Raw genomic sequence first — 15,938 nt, 5'->3', positions numbered from 1 at the left:
AGATAACGCTACGATAGAACGTGACCAATAGAAACGACGCTGGATATGCACCGGTTATACAATTTCATTTGTTTCACGGCAGTAAATTAGTTGAATGACGTCATCGAATATTCGGATTCGATCGAATATTAGACCCTAGATATTCGGATTCGTCGAATCCGAATAGTTTTGATCTCAGCCCATCCCTATTTAATTCTATTGCAATAGCTTAAACTGTTTAAATAATGTATGGGTAATGTCCTATATTGTGGCATGCCAGGATGAAGTATAGAATTGGTTCCTTGGCCCACAGTTTATGCACTTAGTGGCGTTACTACCAACGTTTTTTTTATTTTTATTTTTTTGAAGAAAACCCAATCTGCCTAGCGTTTCGAATTCATGCCCTTTTTTTTCAGAATCTGTATTTTTATGAAACTTTGGTGGTACCTATATATCATATTTGAATATCTCCATTGATATAAACTTTTCGATATTTTGGTGGTATGCCACTCCAAATCCAACATATTGTGCTTTAGTACCAGCAAACATAAGACCATCTTGAATATGTTTGTTTGTAACAGCCGTGGCGAAGTGGTTAGTGCGCCTGCCTGTTATCAATAGGTATTGGGTTCAAGGCTCGTCGCTGCTACTTTTGTGGGCGTGTGTGTCCTTGGGTAAGACACTTAACGGCAATTGCTCCAATTCAATGGTCACTAATGGGTTGTCTAAATTATTAGTCATATCCAAAAAAGAGAAAAAATCCCCCAAAAATAATCACCCACAAAGCAACATACTTGGTAACTCGTAAGCTGGCACGAGGTGTTAAACCCGTGTAATAACGACTGTCGTTTTCCGGCCACGTGAGGATAAAGTAAGTTACATTCATTCAACAGACACAACTCGGCCTAAAAGACCAGATGAACAGGCCGGCGATAACTATTTCTTCACCACTTATGAAACCATGATGCATGAAATTAAGAATAATCATTACTTGGAGTATGGAACTCATGAAAATGCATGTTACGGAACCAAACTTGAAACTATCAGAAACATTCACCAAAATAATCGCATGGCTATTTTAGATGTCGAACCTCAGGTTTGCTTTTGTAGTTTTGTTACTACTTTCTAAATATTGTCTTTTGTATTAATTATTTTAGTTTTCTTTATAAAACAGAAGATCTATTTTAGTGTACCATTATATATGATATATTTGGGACCTAACATTGTCCACCATTTTACTTTTTTTGGTTTACTTTACGGTAATAACTAATAATGTTGTGCATAAGACCATCTAGGTAGCAACTGAAGCATATATGGCATATTTAGGAAGCTGAAATATTGAAATCACATTTCAACTTTTCTCTCTTCATCCAGGCCTTGAAAGTTCTTCGATCTGCTGAGTTTGCTCCATTTGTTGTTTACATCGCAGCACCAGATGTACAAGCTACATCGCTTGAAGAAGTAAATCTACATATTCCAACAACACATTAAATGTTTTTTTAACTTATGATTCGTGAATTTATTTTAGCTTGCACACAACCTATTTTAGTAATTAAATTGCAGTTCATAACTTTTTTCCTTTTTTTTTAATTTTATTAAACTTTTTTTTGCTTTCTGAAGCTACCAACATGGCACAACCATCTGTCAGTAAGTTAAGTGTGAACATGTATTCAAAATGAATATTTTGTGTGTCAATCTCCAAATACTATTTGTATATTGTTTAACTATGTTGCACAGTTTAATATTTGCAGGTTTGATAATGTAATACTGAACTGACTATGTTTTACCTAAATGTTTTCAACTTTTCATATATATATATATGTGTGTGTATTCATATATGCATCAGTTATATTGTTGTAAATAACATCTTGTAATTTACTTTTTTGCATCATTATTGCAATAGTTGTTTAAACATTTAATTTGTTCCAATACTTAACAGGATGAAAGTCTTGATCGATTACAAAAAGAGTCAGAATTATTGAGAGAAGCTTATCAACATTACTTTGATCTCACCATCGTGAATAATGATATTGACCAAACTATAAGCGCACTTGAGGTAAGATGGCTGCACTCTGGATGTGGTTAACAATTAACATTAGAAACAGGATTAAAAGTTCATTACTTTGTGTGTGGTAGCTTTGCCCCTACACCAAAGCTGTGGTAACTTGTTCAATTTTAACTGGTAAGCAATGATTTAAAAAATGAGTTACAAACACATATATATTAAGTATTGCCCTGTAGAAATAAATGTATGTACAGCAGTTGGTTTTGAAAATATGCCTTTCGTTTTCATGGCTTTGGTTGTACATTAAATTCATTATTAAAAAGAACTTCTTTTCCAGAATGCCATTGAAGAAGTTTGCTCCACAGAGCAATGGGTGCCCGTATCATGGGTCTACTAAGCGTCGACGTCGGTCTTTCCTATGTCTTCCACGCTCTGCAAATTGGCGTACGAGGCGTCGTTGACGTAAGGGAGATGGATGGAAGTCACTTTGTTAAATCTGAACAACTTTAACGTTGATATTCTCCTTGCTGCTCGATCATACTTTGGCTACAGCGGCAGTGGCTACATTCTCGCTTTTTGTAAATTTCTGATACAGTTTCACCCGCGTAATTTCCGTAGTATATGTGGTGCTACGTTGGCCTATTCTGCCAACGTTGGTGACGTGTTCATATGCAATCAGTATTTGCTCTCTACTTGCCCTTGATGTGAACGATCATGTCCACATTGTTCGGATCGCTCTTGGGGGTCAAAACGCGTTAATTTTGATTTTGTCCGCGCCATTTGCGATTGCTTCACAACTTGATTATGTTTCAAATGTAGCCCACTTTCCATAATCATCCTGCTTACCAATTGAAGTATCTGTATAGTATACAGTTAGTGCCAAGCTGCCTTAGCGGGTATACTGCTTCTAAAAAAATGTAAGTTGGCTCCAAATTAAAAGACAAAATGACCAGTCTTATAGTTTACCCTTATCACGTTAGTGTATGTAATTAAGTCGTCAGCGCCGTTTAGTTTTTCCTCAATCCATTCTTATCGTTGTGTATTGCCCGTAAATTTTACTGTACAGGGTTTTACGGCTTACGAAGTATTTTTCTATTACATCCGCTAATATTGTGTGTGATCACATGAAAATATAATTTTAATACTAGAATCAGTATGCTTAATCGTTTTGCCTTACACGTTTAATATAATTTGGTATCGTCTCAGATGACAGTCAGGAAAAGGAAACCAACGTTATATGTGTTTGCTAAGCCTGTTGGTGCTTAAAAGAAAAAACAACGTCGTATTGCTGCTCCCGTGGTAATATGCAGTCTCTTGGGAACAGCATTTGCGGCAAACAAGCAGTCACGTGAAAGAAGTAAACAGCTGCACTATTTTCACATTGTATTGTTTGAACTCAAGCACACTTGCTAATATATAACTGCGCCAGATAGTATACGTAAGCTCTAATTATTTGTCAATTTGTGTAATATGTGGTGTTGTGGTTGCGAAGGTAATTATTCAGAATGTTAGTGTTTAACAAGTGATTCTGTTTCAGAAAAAATTAAGCAAAATGTTACATCATAACCACGAGCAAGAAATCAACGATAAGTTTGAACCACCGTTGATCATGTCGTCGCTGGGAGTGCAAACTCAGCAAGAAGTCGTTGTGATTCTGCTGCTTTCTGCTTTTGCTCTCATCTTTATGAAACTCTTCTCTTAAATATATTGAATGCATTGGGCAGATTGACTCTTTTAGTCTCAGTTTCTAAATTGCATGTTGTTATGTTTTGTTTTATATACCTGTGCTAAAGTACTTTGATGTGCTACCGATTCGTTATATATTTTAAACCACAGTTGATGTAGTAAAATACATGAAACGCAAATAACATTTGTTTGCTTAATTAACCAGTTAGTTTTTAATGGGACATCAACGAAAAATCAAAATTTGTATACAGACAGAGATGCATAAAAGGTTAAACCAAAGTTTTAAAAACGAAACGTCAAATGGCGTAAATCGAACCGCAGAAGTAATGAAATCAGACGAGCGACAATAGTTTAAACTAAAAAAAAATTTTTTTGTCAAATATAGGCGCCCGTAAACTGAATTTTGGATTAGTTTCTCTTTTTACCCCATGTCCCACTTTCCCCCACTCTACTCCAATTATGCAACCATTGTTCGAGCTTCAAGTTACGAAATTAGAAAGTAACTAAGTAACTAATGCTTTTGCCATTCTTATTGAGAAATCTGAGTATTTAAATTAGAGTATTTTTTTTCTCTATTAAAGATACCCAGAGTCCGTATATAAAATGGGGCTAATTTTGCCGATTGTTTCTAATCTACACAATTACTTGAAACTTTGTTTTCTTTAATCTGATGGTGCCCAAACCATTGAGCCACGGATTTATAAGGATACGTACCCATTTATCACAACTCGGCGCTCTTGTACTTCTAAAAAAAATTTAGTATAGAATACATTTTAACTCTTTTATTGACAAATGTGGGTAGAGGTCCGAGTGAACAGGCCGGCCGTTTGTCATGAGGTCAGGTAAGTTACACTCATCTTGCCGCTTACCATTTCCTCTTACGTATTGATAACCACCCACTATCATTCTGCTACAGAACCAATCTGGTTTTAGTCGTCGCTTCTGGTTCAATGAGTCTTTCACAGCACCATGCGTCCTAAAACCATTTACTCGAAAAATGACAACAAATAATAATTCGCACTGAAAGGCTTCCGATGCGTGAAGCGGTGTAGAACTAAATTCTTTCTTCGACAGAAAGACGTTCGAATATAGCCGAGTCTTGATTTCCATTCTGCGTCTACAGATGGACGACGGCGAACTACAAACTTTACCGTTATAGAACCCGGTTAATGTTGTTACTTGTTACACATACACAATACTAAATGTTTAACCTCAGCCAAAATTATTAATTTACATTTTTAATGTCGATATTTAGAGACTGTTTACTAACCTAAATTACACAAACTTCTGAATAAGATTTTTAAACATTTGATGTAAGATGATGCAGCTTGTTAATTTTTATATATAGGAGATACGTGCTATAACGTTCTAAACTTTGAAAGACCCCTCTGTATTAAACGTGAGGTAATTCGATGGAAGCAGGTATTATATATAAACAGCATTGTTTATACACAGCAGTGATGCATGATTCGCGGAAAGTCCCATTTGCATCGTGATATATATATTGGCCACACATCGCCATGTCAGTTTATTTTGATTAGACAGTCTTTTTATTATAAACCCTTGGCAGAATTTCATTATATAAGAAGTTTTTTTTATATAATTTGCTTACCGATGCACGGTTATTTGTCATCGATTTAAAACTGTCTAACGTGAGAAAAAATAAAAGTAATAAGTTTGTTAAAAAAATATACGTACAGTAATGTTTTGTTATGCAGATTTGTTTCTTCTTGTTAGTTTTTTTTGCAAAATTACACAATGAATTTGCTGAGAAGGCACACCGATGATATCTGTTATAAATATTTGAATAAAACATGGGGAGAACTTCATTACCACAGGAAAATGGTAGATTTCGACGAGGCAGAGAACCACTGTAAGCAGGTAGATAGATCGGAGCTTGCTATTATAAAGGACCAAGCTACATTGGATAGATTGATAATAAATGCGCCGTTGACCAATGGATGTTTTGACCAATATTACTGGATTGGTCTCCGAAAAGAAGGTTTTAGATTTGTATGGAGAAACGGTGATAAATACAATAAATCGTTTATAAACGTGGATAACAACTGGAATGGTAACTGTGTGTCTCTGTTGCGCGAACGCGGTTCTTCAGCAATTCGCTTTATGCCTCAAGCATGTAATGTGGCTTTGTCGTTCGTGTGTTTCACACCACGCGCACCTAAACCTAAAGTTGTTGAAGGTATTCCAACACCGATTCAAACAATTGTAAACGAGACAACAACCACCCAGCATTCCTCTATTCCTCCAGCTACGATCGGTTTGATTGCTGCATTGTTGGCTCTACTTTTACTCACAGTTATTCTAGTGGTCGTTTGTATCCGTAGTAAAAAACAAACCAGGAGCAATAGAGGCAAAGAAGTCCCAAAAAAGGTCGCCATGGACAAACAAGTTGTACTGAGCAATGAATTTGCACTTTATAGTTCTATAGATGTCGAAAACCAGTACGAGAGTGCTCACGAAATAAATCCTATTTATAACATGGACATCACCCCAGCACCCACCAACGTTTGCATGCAGAACAACCAAGATAAACAGCAGACTCCTGATGACGTCAATATCGTGTCTGCTTCCGATAATGACGTCACTTCGTCTGAATTCGACTCCGCCAATACACCTGATGCAACTTATGCTGTTGTTAACAAAAAAACTAAGCAGGTCACAGATGTTTACAGTGTCGTCAACAAAAACAATTGATAATTTCTCTTACGAGATAAATGTCGTTTTATATAATCATAATGATAAAGAATCGAGCGCGTATAAAATGACAGTTATTTACGGGAATGACGACTAAAACGAAAAGACCACGTCAGGGAAATTTTATAACCGAAACAATAGCTGCATTGTATCTGTTTAGACAAGGAGTGCACGATTGCGCGTGACGCAATCCATTTTTACCACCTGATTAGGCGTAAGGATTTAGGAATATGTGATTTGTGACTAAACCCCATGCCGAATAAAACCTCGCCTTCAAAGGGAAACTAAATTACGATTGCGACCTGTTTGCTTTCTCTGCAGACACTCGATGATTCAAGTTTTAAAGATTACCAAAAGTCACTTGCTGTAACCACTTTTTGGCGACTTATAGATATAAGCACGCAGTTTATGTCCTAGGCCGGGATAAAATATATCGATCAAAAATGTTACACTCCTTGTGCCTTTATCTTCAAAATCTTTCTTAATTGTAATACTTAGCTATATATATGCAGCTATATATATGAGTTAATTAAATTTGTTCTTTTTTGATTATTTATAGCTCTTTTTATCCATTAATTTATGTACAAATCAAAATGAATGAATAAATAAATCAAGGATAAAGTTTTGTGTTTAAAATAAGCACACATTTAATACTTTGGGGTAAGATGGGACATTTTTAGCACATTTTATCCAAATGTCCTTATCGTTTACAATTAAAAACGGGATATGGTATAGTCGTGAGTATACGGTTTTATAATTCTTTTAATGTTTTGTTGTTTATTACCAAATGGAAAAAAAAAAGAATGAAAAGATGTTCCATCTTTCTTCACCCTATTATATAAAGACTTACTGTTTTTCTTTGCTAAAAATATGCTCAGTTCTGCTTATTGAATGCATTGTAACTTGCAAACCATAAGCGTGGTTGAACTTGAATAAGTAGGCCTTAAGTAGGAGTTTCAAATGGTTGTATACAGATAGTCATCCCTTATAGCATAACGGCATAACTTTTTCTTCTAAAAGCCTACTATTTTAAACCAGTTTTAATGAGATAGAGTGAGAAACGAATAAGCGCAGGATAAAATGGCGATTGAAATGATGGTGATTCTTGATTCGTTTTCAAGATGGATAAATGACAAGTTACCGCGTAGAAATAGCTGATACAGCAGCAGGACGATTTATTGTTTTGTTGGATAAAAAAGTATACCGCGCCCGTTACAAGAATAACTAACAATCAAAAGTAATGGAATGGAAAGAGAACTCGTCAGAAATGAACATTGAAGATTTTTCAAATATTTTTTATCAAAATGGGATGGTAGAGTAGAACGGCATCAAAAAATAGGAATGCGGAAATTACAAACACGATACGTACATCTCGCAATGTGTCTACTAATATATAGCCTACCTGCAAAAAATGAAACGCACTTTGTTATATAGTTAGTATAGCGTCAACACTGATAAAATTCTTACTTCCAAAAGCCAAGATTCCCACTATAAACACCGATGCCATGAACATGAAGAAACTCATGCGCTGGTCATTCATATCCACCACAAACCTAATAACATAATATAGGCTACACCACAGCATGGTTCGTGAAGGTGAAAAATAAAAATGCACCCAACTCCGACCAATATATAGTGCAATGTAACTTCGCACAAACCTAATCGAGTCTAAAAATGTTGTAGTGCAAAAATAATGCAGAACAAACTGGTGATGGAAACAGCAATTACATTTTGCCGAAACTTTTCCCTCAAAAACATTTCTAAGTAGCCAAAAATCGATTTCTGCCGTTTTGCTACAAAATGTCCGCTGCTACACTAATTTTGATATTATATCATTGCGGCGCCGTAACAAACTGGTTAGCGCGCCTGTCTGTAACCCTGAGGTATAGGCTAATGGGGTTTATTAAGGCTCGTCGCTTTTACCATTCGGGGCGTATGTGTACTTGGGCAATACATTTTACGGCAATTGCTTCAACCCGCTAATGGGTTATATAAATTATCAGCAATACGTAAAAAAATAAGCAAAATTATCACCCACAAAGTAACATACATGGTAACGGGTAAAGCTGGCACAAGGTGTATTAACACCCGTGTGATAACGACTGTCGTTTTCCGGCTACGCGAGGGTCAAGTTACATTCATTGTTTGATTATGTTTGTATCACCCCCAAAGTATAATTTTTTGAAATATATAAGCAAACCGTTTAAAGTTTGGCAATAAAAACCTATAAAACTACAATGTGGGGGAAGATGGGATACCAAAATGAAATATTTTTTATTTTAACAGTATTCTGCAACTTGTAGTTGACCTACCAAACTTAACTGGTGCCGTGATATATAGTAGGGTGGGGGAAGACGGGACACCTTTAGCACATAATATACAAATATCCTGATCGTGTTTTAAACAATCAACAACGGTCTATGGCAGTCGTGAGGATGTGTTTTATATTCTTTAAATTTTCTTTGTTTACTACCAAATGTGACGAGAAAATAGATTGATAAGGTGTCCCGTCTTTCCCAACCTTACTATTTCGTTTTGATTGATATATTTGTACCGGGCGCTATTGCGCAAGCTCCGAAACGCCAGGTCGGAATAACAAATACAATGACCACCCGGTCCACGACCATGTGTTGAAACGTTCCAGACACGCATGAAACTTTTTGATTTAAAGTCATCAGAACTGAGTTAAGTATGTTATTTGTAGCCTAGAATAAGCAAGTACTACCAACAAACTTATTTTAGTTTATTAAAACTAGAATACTGGCCTCAGTTGATCAAAAATTAACGAATTATTTTACTCTCGCCTGTTGGCGGTTATCAATCTAAATTGGTTGTGCTTTAAACAGGTACTAAACATTGAACTATGTTCACAGTCTCCAACAGCATTACAATAAAAGGTAAATTGTAAAACAGATTGAGCGATAAGACTGTGCACCGAAATCCGGCAATTTACAGCTTCTCTGTGGATTGAGCTACTTGGTATCATTTCCTTTATTACTTTTGCAGCTGTAATGTATATACGGGCCTGGCCTTACTTCATAGAAGAGCTCGTTTTCCACAATTTCCTGTCTTCCCCGCGCGTATGGTGTGTGCTGCGCAGTTAGATTGTGAGTGTCTACGTGACTCGCAGAAAAGCAACTCGTGACTATAGACTGTTAAATGCGGCGAGATTGAAACTAGCTTGTACGTAGCGTGGGTTAAGATATGCCGTTCAACTGTTTGTTAACAAACAAGAGTCTGCGTTGTATCTGCTTGTTATATTACCAAGGCTTTGAGTCTATGTGATGTAGTTTTCTTTCTACCTGAATATTTGTTCAGGTGATCAGTTTAGACTTTGAAGTGGTGGATTAAATATTTCACAATAACTTTTACTAACTTATTGTTTGTCTAATGGGAATCTGATGGCAACCGTCTGTGAAAAAAGAGTCTGATTTTATATCTTAATAAATATTTTTTGTTTTTGCAATATAAGCTAAAACGTCAGGTCTTGTTACGAAGGTGTTTAAGTAGATAGTACATAATTACCAATAAATCCTATTGTGGTGTTGCCATGTTGACCTATTTTCACATTTTAGTTTATCCGATAGCAACAGTAAGCATGAGTATGGATGCAATTACTGGTGCAAAATCTGCTCCGTTGGAAGAAAAACTGAAGGTTTTGGATAAAGAAATTAGAAAATTGTACAAAGCATGTAAAGAAGCTGGATATGAACCTGATAAGATAAGGGAAACAGCTCTACCTGTACTTCATGCTGCTCGCAGGGGTTGTTGGAAAACTCGCGCCAAGCGTACCTTATGCTTTATTGGATTTTGCTGCGTGTTTGTTGGAATGTTCTACTGGGAACCATCTTACTATGCACTCAGAGTTGTTTCGAAAAAGTTCATGGTCATGGTACGTGTTGTTTACCAAATTAACACAACTTGTCTTTACCATGTTGCATTAAAACTTTATTTGTTTTCAGATTTTGCCCTATTATGATTGGACATGGCCTTTTAACACTGAATGTGCAATTGCCAATCCCTACTACGTACCACCTGATTTGGGACTAAAAGAAGAAGATTGTGAGGTTTATATTTAATTTTTTTTATAAAACCACCATCACGCTTTATGAGTTGTAAAAAAAACAATGCTGGTACATAATGAAAAAAGTAGCAATTTTACAATATAGGAAAATGAAACATTCCATCTGTTGGAGTTAGACTATATATTGTTATTAACTTTTCATTAGCCAAAAAGCCCTCATTGATAAACGACTATAACATTTTTCTTTATGTTCTTTTAATAGGCTTGCGTCAATATAACAAGTCTCAATGCTACATTTAAAGTAACCTCGGAAGAAATCGCTGATAAGATATATGGATACGAGCCTGTAATTGTTGGAGATGCTATGAATGATTGGAGGTCCATAACACAAAATCTCACTTTTAATCAATTTATTGATGTAAGTTGACTCCATTTCAATGTTTTAGTAATAAAGTTGAATGTAAATGTACAACTCCATTTTTCAGTTGCATTTAAAGAGCAAGAACCTAATGGACAAGGAAAAAACATGCTATCCACGTGTAAGTCAGGGATTAGAATTTAAAAATCTTACAGTTCCCATGCTAATCGAATGGATTGACAAAGACAATAAAGAAGAAAAGAAAAGCAATTTCACTGCTTCATGGTATGACTTTCCTGCTAATAACAAATGATATTAGTGATAACTTTTATGTGATGCTATTTTTTGATATACATCAATGGGACAAAAGACAATGAATAGGCCAATTATTGCAATTATTCTTTTCGAAAACTGCATAACATAGCTTGATGCGAGGAAATTAACTTAGTGGTTAACATCTTCATTTAGTGAACACATTTCAATACTGAAACAGATTCGCCGTATTGTTCACAGCATATAATTCTATTTTGTTTTAATAGGATGACATGCCATATGGATACATTCAAAGAGATGCACCATTATTACTTTAAGCCTTACTTCCTTCCCCCTATGTGTGAGCCCGTCCAGTACAAAAGCTATCTTTACATTGGTCGCAAAAATGAAAACAAAGCTAAAGCACTTATGGTGAGATAAAATTAACAACTTTTACACCTGTAGCCAAATGTCATATACTTATATGTTGCTATGTTTTGTTTAAAGGTACGTGATCGCATGGGAGAGCAAGGGTATTGGGTGGCACAAATTTATGGAGTCATGGAATTTTTACTGCAGCCAACCAAAGTTTGCCAAAAAGCATGCAAAAATATTAGGTTTAATCTAACACGTGGAGAAATTCGTAAGTATATAATATGGCATAGATAAGACACACTTGTGTTGTGTTAATGTACATCACTTGACACTTAGTAAAATATGTGCAGTGTACTGTTTTTTTAAAATATGTGCAGCGTACTGTTTTTTAAATAGTAATCTTAAAAAATGGCTTTTCTTTTACAAAGTAGAAAACTATTTTGATTATCATAAAGTATGCAAATATTTAAATTTCTTACATATAATATATGTTGTTTTTTTTTCAGTGAATGTACCAACGGATATGTATGCAGCAGCTTTTCGACCAGTGTCTGAAGAGGCAGTAGCGCTTGGTGTCGGATATTATTACTCATAAACAAAATTCTACATGATTTGCCGTCTCTTGTGTGTAAATAGAAATGGTAGTAAAATCACTGGCCAAAGTAATTCCATATTGCCATCATCTTCTGCAATTTTGTTTCACTTTTTAAAAATGCCGTATGAGATTATTTTATTGTGTACGTTGCAGTTAAATACCGCTGATGCCCATGTCTAAACAAATTACTCAACTGTTATTGTTGTTTTTTGCCGTAACTTATTTTGTCCCAGGAGTTTTTTTGGTAAAGTAAGCAATAAAGATTATAACTCTATGTGGCGTGTGCTGACTGATTTCTATTTTACATTAAAAAAAGTCAGGCGATAGTGGTACATATATTTGTATCATTTTTATTCAGTTAACTTCATGTTTTATTAGTAGGCTCCAACATAATGTCTTCATCTTCTGTGGAATATTTCACAACTTGCTCTCCCTTTTCCGCCATAATCTCTTCAATGTTCTTCTTTCCATTTAAGTCGCTAAACCAATTAAGGTTGTCGGCGATTATGTGATTGTTACTACAACCTGGGCATCGAACAATTACAACTCCGTGATGGTATGCTCGCTTTGATATTTGCTTTCCAGTTCTTGTCTGGCACACTGTGCATGTAAAAGCAAGATTATACCGTTTCGAATTTATTTTACCAATTGTATTTTCATTTGATGGTTCAGAATCATTCCACTGATTTACGGGTGGTGGAATAGAGGTAGAAAAAGATCTTAGACTTTTCTTGTGTTCAATGTAATTGAATTTAGAAGAACTTGAAAATAATTGAAAATGTGAACTTCTATTAACGTTTGATCGAACTTGCATGCAAGGTGTAGATTTGTAGCTTGATGTGCTTCTTAGGTTGTTGCTCAATATGCCCAACTTTTTAGATCTTCGCAACAATGCCAGAGTACATTTTTCCATATTTAACAATAAAAAATTGTTAATATTTTATCTGAAAATATTTAAACTTTTTTATTTGTACAGGAAAAAGTGCAGAACTGAAACTTTTCATCCCTACAATAGGCTATACAACCAAAAAATTTAAAGCAGAAGCCCACCTTAGGGCATCATGATTAGATGGTGGTAATGTTAAGAATAATTTAGCCCAAACAGAACTGCCTACGCTTAACAATTTGTAAAAAGAATATGTACTGTATAATTATGAATTCATAAAAAAGCATCTTTCTCTCTCCAGTTCAATAAAACATCGTCTTCATCATCGCTGCTTAGCGACTCTTCTTTCATTTCACTTTTTATTTTATTAACTGTTTTAACCTTTGTGTCCCGTTGGTCATTCAACCTGTCAACTAGATTGTATAGTTGAATTTGTTGATCTATTTGTTCAATCTCCCGATCAAGATGTCCAGTTTCTTGCTCTTCGTCAATCAGTTGCTCTGACTGATCTTCTGCGTAATGAAGTTGTTTCTTGAAGGACTCCCACTCCCTGTCCATTTTATCAGCTGGAGTTTCCACGCCGCGCATCTTTGCGTCTACCTCTAAGTTATCAAAAAAACCTTCCGGTAATGCAGATGTTGAAGATTGAGAACTAGTTTTGTTATTTACAGTGTTTTCTTTGGAACCAGATATAGATGCTGTTGCCTCGTTGTTATTAGGACTTTGTGTGTTTGTGCTACTTACCACCATTTCCTCATCGGAAGAGTCCGAGTCACTGTAAAATCCTGTAACAAGTGATGTAGGCGGTTGATGATTAACTTCTGTGAGTTTTTGCATTTTCGCAGGTGATTGTTGTATTGTAGTTATACGGTCACTGGTACTAGGTAGCGGGGATGAACTATCCCTGTGACTTCGCTTCATTGTTATAAACTGCTTCAGATTACCATTATTATTATTTGAAATAGTTTTGGAAGATTTGTTTAAATTTGATGAAGCCTTAGCTCTTTTGTTTGCAGACCCTAGTTTGACATTTCCCATTTCAAAAGTTCGTTTCATGGCACTACCATTATTTTGCTTAAGTTTTAATGCATTCTGGTTTGATTGTTCGGTTGGCCCTCCTTTCTTTGCTTTCATTTGTTGCATCATTTTCCGCAAATCTGCTTGAGACACCTTTGCTTTTCCTTTCTTTGTTGACATTTTTAGATATCTGTAGGATATGCAGAACAAGTTTAAAAAAACAAAACAACACCGTGCTAACAATGTAATAGTTAGTATTTATATCTTTTACATGTCGCACTTAAAATGGAAAGATAATCAAACAGGTTTAGGCATTAGTGAAGAATCCTTAGGTACATAGCAGAATAGGCTGGTGGGTGGAAAGAGTTTAAGGTTGGCGTTCCGGCCTGGTGGTTGGGGGTTCGGAGTTAGGGGGTTATTTTTAGTGGTTATCAAAGTCCATAGAAATTTGACTTTTGTGGTTATAGGGGTTAATAGTTAGCAAATAAGGTGGGAGATTCTTTACTAGCAGCCGGGTTTATTCTTATATATTGCATAATCACAGCGCCACAGTCGTCCATGCTGAAACTTAATAACAAACGCTGCTTTTACTTTCTGTCTGGTATACAGACTCTGCACTAAAATACGGTGCTAGTGAAGAGTCTCCCCTCCCCCAACCTTATTTGTTAACCACTTACTACTAACCCCTATAACCACTAACTCCCTAACCAATGTAACCATCAACACCTAACCAGCAACCACTAACACTTTCCACCAGCCTATTCTGCACCAAGGTGATTCTAGAATACAGATCTTATAGCGGCCATTTTCGATACCTTTTACTGGTGCCACTCACAGAAATAAAAATGAATAGAACGCGCATCTCTAATGTCGGTAAAGGAGAGAGCATGATAACCAAGGTGATCCTAGAATACAGATATTCTAGCGGCCATTTTCGATACCTTCTACTGGTGCCACCATAGATATCTAAACATATGTTTAGATATCTATGGTGCCACCAACCTAAAATTTGGACACTGTACTAACCAGAGTCGTATAAACACCGAGTAGTCCAACTGCCGTCTATGTGTGTCCAAAATAGAGCAAAAGTGGTGACTTTGACAATGGGTTTAAACGAACTTGTTAAGTTTTGTTTGTGTTTTCCTATTGTGGGAAGGTGTAAAACAGCTTCTATTTACCTTACCAAACATTTTTTAGAAAAAATGTTTAAATTTAGCCGCATTAAATGACTAAAATGTCGCAAATCAACCGCTTCTAATTCTAATTTTTGACTTTTTTTGACACAGAAAACAAATAACACATGTTTTTTACATTTTTCAACCTTTAAATTTGTTTTTAGGCCCAAGTTTTTCTGTAATTTACCGAAAAACATACTTTTTCCCTATACCTACTGTGTTATTTTGGACCCAAATTGCCGTTCAATTTGTGTTTTACGTAACAATGGGTTGGACTACTCGGTATTTCTATGGCTCTGGTACTAACTAGACCCCAGCGGTACCGATTCTAAAATGAAAAATTTAAAATTCGAAAAAAATATTAATTATGAATATTAATATTCGTCATAAAAACATATTTATAGAATTTTCTCCCGGTCCAGCTTCGAATATGTTATAGCGCTACGTAATACCTAAAAAATGAAACATCATTTTCTTCAAAAAAGTGCGGGGAAGGGTTTAGAATACAAACAAGTATGAGGGCCATAACCCGAATCATACAAGTATTAAATTTTAAAATATTTCGGCGAAAATATAACTTACGCATACATCTATGTAGGTCACTAGCATGTTATCCCCATCGAAAAAATAATTAATTTCATTTTTTTTAAAAATTTGAATATTAATATTCGTCATAAAAATATATTTATGGAATTTTCTTCCGATCCAGCTTTGAATATGTTATAGCGCCACGTAATACCTAAAAAAATGAAATATCGTTTTCTTCAAAAAAGTGCGGGGATGGATGTTAAATATTGTGGAGAGTATTAATTACTCGAATTTCGGGTTATTTACGGTTATCCTGTCCGTACTTACGTACCTGGCAAATATA

General features: G+C 35.4%; 6 protein-coding genes and 1 long non-coding RNA gene across 9 annotated transcripts in view; 5 read left to right on the top strand and 2 right to left on the bottom strand.

Moving 5' to 3' along the window:
- The window catches only part of LOC100176249 (peripheral plasma membrane protein CASK), a gene marked incomplete in the record, with an annotated part of 15,653 nt that extends 14,951 nt beyond the window's left edge, over positions 1-702 (top strand). The window contains 1 exon segment of the mRNA XM_026834301.1: positions 385-702.
- A 238-nt stretch (positions 703-940) lies between these two features.
- On the top strand, positions 941-2,381 carry LOC108951019 (peripheral plasma membrane protein CASK-like). Its single transcript, XM_018817483.1, has 4 exons — positions 941-1,075; positions 1,354-1,440; positions 1,919-2,035; positions 2,322-2,381. Exons 1-4 carry the CDS (start codon positions 941-943, stop codon positions 2,379-2,381), a joined length of 399 nt encoding a protein of 132 aa, XP_018673028.1.
- An 852-nt stretch (positions 2,382-3,233) lies between these two features.
- On the top strand, positions 3,234-3,847 carry LOC108950096. Its single transcript, XR_001975065.2, has 2 exons — positions 3,234-3,416; positions 3,522-3,847. It is a non-coding gene; the product is annotated as an uncharacterized LOC108950096 (long non-coding RNA).
- A 1,233-nt stretch (positions 3,848-5,080) lies between these two features.
- On the top strand, positions 5,081-7,002 carry LOC494387. The gene has a single exon (XM_004225488.4). It carries the CDS (start codon positions 5,429-5,431, stop codon positions 6,383-6,385), a length of 957 nt encoding a protein of 318 aa, XP_004225536.1. The 5' UTR covers positions 5,081-5,428; the 3' UTR covers positions 6,386-7,002.
- A 2,003-nt stretch (positions 7,003-9,005) lies between these two features.
- On the top strand, positions 9,006-12,263 carry mech2 (Mech2 protein). Of its 3 annotated transcripts, NM_001032652.1 has the most exon segments (9): positions 9,006-9,073; positions 9,257-9,282; positions 9,961-10,277; positions 10,348-10,452; positions 10,672-10,827; positions 10,895-11,052; positions 11,307-11,451; positions 11,527-11,662; positions 11,901-12,262. In NM_001032652.1, coding segments are annotated over 7 exon segments (1,083 nt in total). In that variant the 5' UTR covers positions 9,006-9,073; positions 9,257-9,282; positions 9,961-9,983; the 3' UTR covers positions 11,990-12,262.
- Positions 12,264-12,269: 6 nt separating this feature from the next.
- LOC104266847 (DNL-type zinc finger protein-like) lies at positions 12,270-12,933 on the bottom strand. The gene has a single exon (XM_009864067.3). The coding sequence runs from the start codon at positions 12,900-12,902 to the stop codon at positions 12,354-12,356; it is 549 nt and encodes a 182-aa protein (XP_009862369.1). The 5' UTR covers positions 12,903-12,933; the 3' UTR covers positions 12,270-12,353.
- Positions 12,933-14,572, bottom strand: LOC100179292 (zinc finger protein 830). The gene has a single exon (XM_018814260.2). It carries the CDS (start codon positions 14,070-14,072, stop codon positions 13,149-13,151), a length of 924 nt encoding a protein of 307 aa, XP_018669805.1. The 5' UTR covers positions 14,073-14,572; the 3' UTR covers positions 12,933-13,148.
- Positions 14,573-15,938: the final 1,366 nt, after the last annotated feature.

The sequence above is a fragment of the Ciona intestinalis genome, chromosome 1 (genome assembly GCF_000224145.3).
Source record: "Ciona intestinalis chromosome 1, KH, whole genome shotgun sequence".
Classification (NCBI taxonomy): domain Eukaryota; kingdom Metazoa; phylum Chordata; class Ascidiacea; order Phlebobranchia; family Cionidae; genus Ciona; species Ciona intestinalis.
The sequence above is the reverse complement of the archived record's forward strand: the minus strand, read 5'-3'. Positions and strand labels throughout refer to the sequence as shown.

Excerpts from the sequence above, each read along its gene's own strand:
- LOC108951019 (XM_018817483.1), top strand. The coding sequence starts at position 941 with ATGATGCATGAAATTAAGAATAATCATTACTTGGAGTATGGAACTCAT. Across the intron at positions 1,441-1,918 it reads AAGCTACATCGCTTGAAGAA|GATGAAAGTCTTGATCGATT; the intron begins GTAAATCTACAT and ends AATACTTAACAG. Across the intron at positions 2,036-2,321 it reads AAACTATAAGCGCACTTGAG|AATGCCATTGAAGAAGTTTG; the intron begins GTAAGATGGCTG and ends CTTCTTTTCCAG.
- LOC494387 (XM_004225488.4), top strand. The coding sequence starts at position 5,429 with ATGAATTTGCTGAGAAGGCACACCGATGATATCTGTTATAAATATTTG.
- mech2 (XM_026836660.1), top strand. The coding sequence starts at position 9,249 with ATGTTCACAGTCTCCAACAGCATTACAATAAAAG. Across the intron at positions 11,053-11,306 it reads AGCAATTTCACTGCTTCATG|GATGACATGCCATATGGATA; the intron begins GTATGACTTTCC and ends TTGTTTTAATAG. Across the intron at positions 11,663-11,900 it reads TCTAACACGTGGAGAAATTC|TGAATGTACCAACGGATATG; the intron begins GTAAGTATATAA and ends TTTTTTTTTCAG.
- LOC104266847 (XM_009864067.3), bottom strand. The coding sequence starts at position 12,902 with ATGGAAAAATGTACTCTGGCATTGTTGCGAAGATCTAAAAAGTTGGGC.
- LOC100179292 (XM_018814260.2), bottom strand. The coding sequence starts at position 14,072 with ATGTCAACAAAGAAAGGAAAAGCAAAGGTGTCTCAAGCAGATTTGCGG.